The following is a 3,770-nucleotide window of genomic DNA, read 5'->3' on the forward strand; positions in this document are numbered from 1 at the left end:
CATGTTCTTATGCATGCAAATGAATGCACCAATAGGTACTGAGAAAGCAAAAAAAAGAAAACACAAAAACATTCAGCAAGGACTCGCAAGACGCATGCAGCCCCAGGCGTAGACAAACAGCAGACAAACATCATAAATAATATCAAAAGAGAGGCTGCATCAACGCACGAACCGCAAAAACACACAAATGCATGCATGCATAGAAGCGCATGCATGCATGCATGCATGCATGCAGAGAAAAGCCCCACCGACGAGTTTGTTGGTGAAATCAATATCTGTTGCATGCGCTTCATAGAATTGCAGCAGACGTCTCCCTTTGCTGTCTCTAGAAAACCCTCGCACTGGCTGCAAGAAGAGCAGCAAAAGAATAAGAGAAAAATAAACAAATAAGATAAAATGCATGCAAAGAAAGAGATATAACACCAAGTGAGAGCAAGGTTATACGCATCCAGCAAACAGAAATATTAAAAAGATAAGAAGAAAGAGACGGAGACAGCAGCATCTACTCTTCAGCACCGCAAAAATAACAAACAAATAATGCAAGCTACACACAGCGCACCGCCAGCAGCTCCAGCAGAACCATAGGCAGCAGCAGCAGCAGCAGCACCGGATGCAAAAGCAGCAACAACAAAAACAGCAGCAGCAGCATTTGCATGATTTGCATTCGCAGCAGCGACTGCAGCAAGAAAAGCAACAGCGGCAGCAACAGCAGCAGCATCAACAGCGGCAGCAACGACACCAGCTGCGGCAACAGCAGCAGCAAGAGAGGTAGCATCAGGAACAAAAGCAGCAACAACAGAATAAACAGCAGCAGCAACAACAGAAACAGCAGCATGAACAACAGCAGCAGCAGCAACAACAACAACAGCAGCAGCAGCAGCACCTCAATGCAGCTGAGAGGCGTGAGGGTGCCGGCGCAGACGCTGGGGAGAAGAGGAGTGAAGGTGAAATAATTGCGAGGAGAAATAACAGTAACATCAAACCTAAAAAAATAAATAAAAAAATAAACAAATAAATAAATAAATAAATAAATAAAAACATGTACAACTTTAATCATTAAAAAACAAACAAACAGAAAGCAGAAGGAAAGCAAATAAAAATATAAACTTTTATAGAAATTTAAAGCATGCAACGCCAAAGAAAAGTAGCAGATACAGATATAAAACAACAGCAGCATCGAGATGCCACTGGAAAAGCAGCAAAACACACACGGAGAGAAACAAAACGAAGACCGGCAAACAGACAGCACATGCGCTGTCTTATCTAAAGGTAGCATATTATCTGCAGCAGTTCAAACGTTCTTTGTATTTCATAAACATTTAGGGGCACCCCAGTCGAGGCTGCGAGTGAAATAACGTCTAGAGCCTTCTTATTGTGCACTGATAAGACACCATGCAGAGGAGTGCATACATGCATTCATGCATGCATGCACTCCTGCATGGAAGAGTAAAGAGAAGGGCAGCGGCTTCTCCTCACTTATCAGGATCAAGGTCTCTAAAAAAATTCACAGCAGCCCAGCCGGTACCCAAGACAACGACGTGTTCTCGACGATGAGCACCACTTGGCTGATACTGCTGTTCTTGCTGGTGTTGCTCTGGGGGGGGCATTGAGGCGGAGTTTACCGCCGCTGCTGCAGCAGGAGAGGCATTATCTAGAGAAGGTGAAGTCGCGAAATGCAGCTGAGGATCTGAAAAAGGTCGCGAAAAGACTCTGGGAACCCCCAAACGCGAGCGGGAGAGCACCGCGTGCAGATGATGTGGCAATCTCAGCATCGTAGAGGCTGAAGGTTGAGGGCTTTGTTGATTTCGCTGCGAATTTTTTGAGACATTTAGTTGTCTTGATCTGAAAAGAAGACGTAGAAGGAGTATTGAATGAGCTCCTCCCTTTGTCTAAGCACGCCGCAAACCACCCAACGACATAGGTGTGTATACACCCGAAACTCGAGTGCAGGAAACGGAAAGCGAAGAAAAATACTGCTCTTCTTAGGAAGAGAACACGCGGATTTTCAGAGCCGCGGAGTTTAATTTGAACGATTCATAAGGAGAAATCACGAGAAGAAAGCATTTCTCTCTGAGTAGCCGTGACTCAGGTGGGCTCTTGTTCATGAAGCGGAGTCGGGAAACCTCACGGAAAAAGACAAGCTGAGGTTTCGCCGCTTTTTTCGTTGGGTTTCTCTAAAGAAGAAGAAACGCATCAAATAGAAGAACGGAAATACGCAGTCTTCAGCTTCTTATCTTCTTGAGTGCATGCAACATTCAAAGATGGCTGGCAGGGAACCCGCTGTACAACAGACAGAATCTACTCCGAAATTGTGAAAGTTGTGAAGAATAATTAAATCCATTTAATTGCTATTATTTTAGTGATTTTAATGCTCCAATTATGTCTTTTATTTACTCATATTTCCGTTCAACAGACGCAGCTTTCTCGCTCCAGCGCTGCCGTGTCGGCGAGTTGAACAATCCTCCTTCGTTGAGTAATTCGAGAGAAGATTAACTGATAGTAGTTAAAATATCTGAAATTAACTTTCTATATTAAAATAGACTAAACAAATTAGTCGAAATATTGCCGTTATGCAGCACCCAGCCCCGTCGCGCTGAGGCTGTGCAGCTTTAAACTGTCCATTCACGAAGAAGACAGCTCTCATGTTAGACACCTTCATTTGGTGTTAGTGAGACTCCCTTCTCTTCTTTTTCAGGTATTTAATGCTGTTCCTTCCCCTTAATGTTGTGCATTTGAAGGTAGGGAGGCAACAAGGTTTTGTTGGTCTCAGTACTTGTGTCTCTCTCTGTCTTCCTTCCGAAAGACATACACGCTTGCACAGATATATATGCGCGTACATATATGCTTGTGTAGATGCATGTGCAGCAAAGAAACATAGCACAGTATAACTCGGCTTCCAGAAAGACACGCGGGAGCGGAGACGCAGAGTAAGGGATATTTTTTAGAAAATTGCACTCCTTACATCGAGCAACACCGCGTGAAGATCCATAGTTGAAAATATAGACCCGAGTTAAGCTGATGTCTTTGTTGCGTTTTAATATGCATTTTTCGTGCAAAGAATAAATCAGGTTCTCGTTTCACCTAAGGCCTCTCGCCACCTGCTTATCAATTTAGACGGCAGAGAAGTGCAGCTTTTAGTTAATTTACTGCGGTGTCTGTACACCTCTTTTTGTTCGCAAATGTTATTGTTGTCTGTATCTCTAGAGCGACTTAACTTCAAAAAAGAAAACCCATCAAAAGGGAGGGAGATCTCCCTTGCAGCTCTCGCATGCAATGCAACAAGAGCAGCAAATTTTAATTGCTTTCTTTGATTGTCCGGGGGTCTGTGGGGTTAGACCGGAGCGACTCAGTGCGCTCTGAATTATATTGAAACTCAAAGGAGACAAACTAATAGGCGAAGAGATGCCGCTCTGTCTCTCTAGTCACACCCCCGACACAGAGAGAGAGAGAGAGAGAGCAGCGAGTAGCGACTCTAACACACTCTCTCATATAATATATTCTATATATATATATTATATATTACATATTATATATATTATGTATGCATGTGTGTGTGTGTGTGTGTGTGTATGTGTGTGTATGTATATATACTACCTCCATACATACATGCCCATGCATGTACAGCCAAGCCCAATAAAAAAACATTATGCATGCATATAAAATACATATACAAATATATATAAATATATATATGTCTATGCACATCAACCTTATTTACATCCCGTTTGACCTGCCTATTTAGGCGTAGGGATACAGAATATATATATATA

The 3,770-nt window shown here is 42.9% G+C and overlaps 1 protein-coding gene across 1 annotated transcript in view; it reads right to left on the reverse strand.

The window, feature by feature from the left end:
* The window catches only part of EAH_00057850 (pyridine nucleotide-disulphide oxidoreductase, putative), a gene marked incomplete at both ends in the record, with an annotated part of 4,436 nt that extends 2,664 nt beyond the window's left edge, over nucleotides 1–1,772 (reverse strand). The window contains 3 exons of the mRNA XM_013397381.1: nucleotides 249–345; nucleotides 884–983; nucleotides 1,477–1,772. Coding sequence (XP_013252835.1) covers nucleotides 249–345; nucleotides 884–983; nucleotides 1,477–1,772 — 493 coding nt within the window. The remainder of the gene's footprint in view (nucleotides 1–248; nucleotides 346–883; nucleotides 984–1,476) is intronic.
* Nucleotides 1,773–3,770: the final 1,998 nt, after the last annotated feature.

This window comes from Eimeria acervulina, genomic scaffold, assembly GCF_000499425.1.
Source record: "Eimeria acervulina Houghton genomic scaffold, Eah_scaff1272, whole genome shotgun sequence".
In the NCBI taxonomy this organism is placed as follows: Eukaryota; Apicomplexa; class Conoidasida; order Eucoccidiorida; family Eimeriidae; genus Eimeria; species Eimeria acervulina.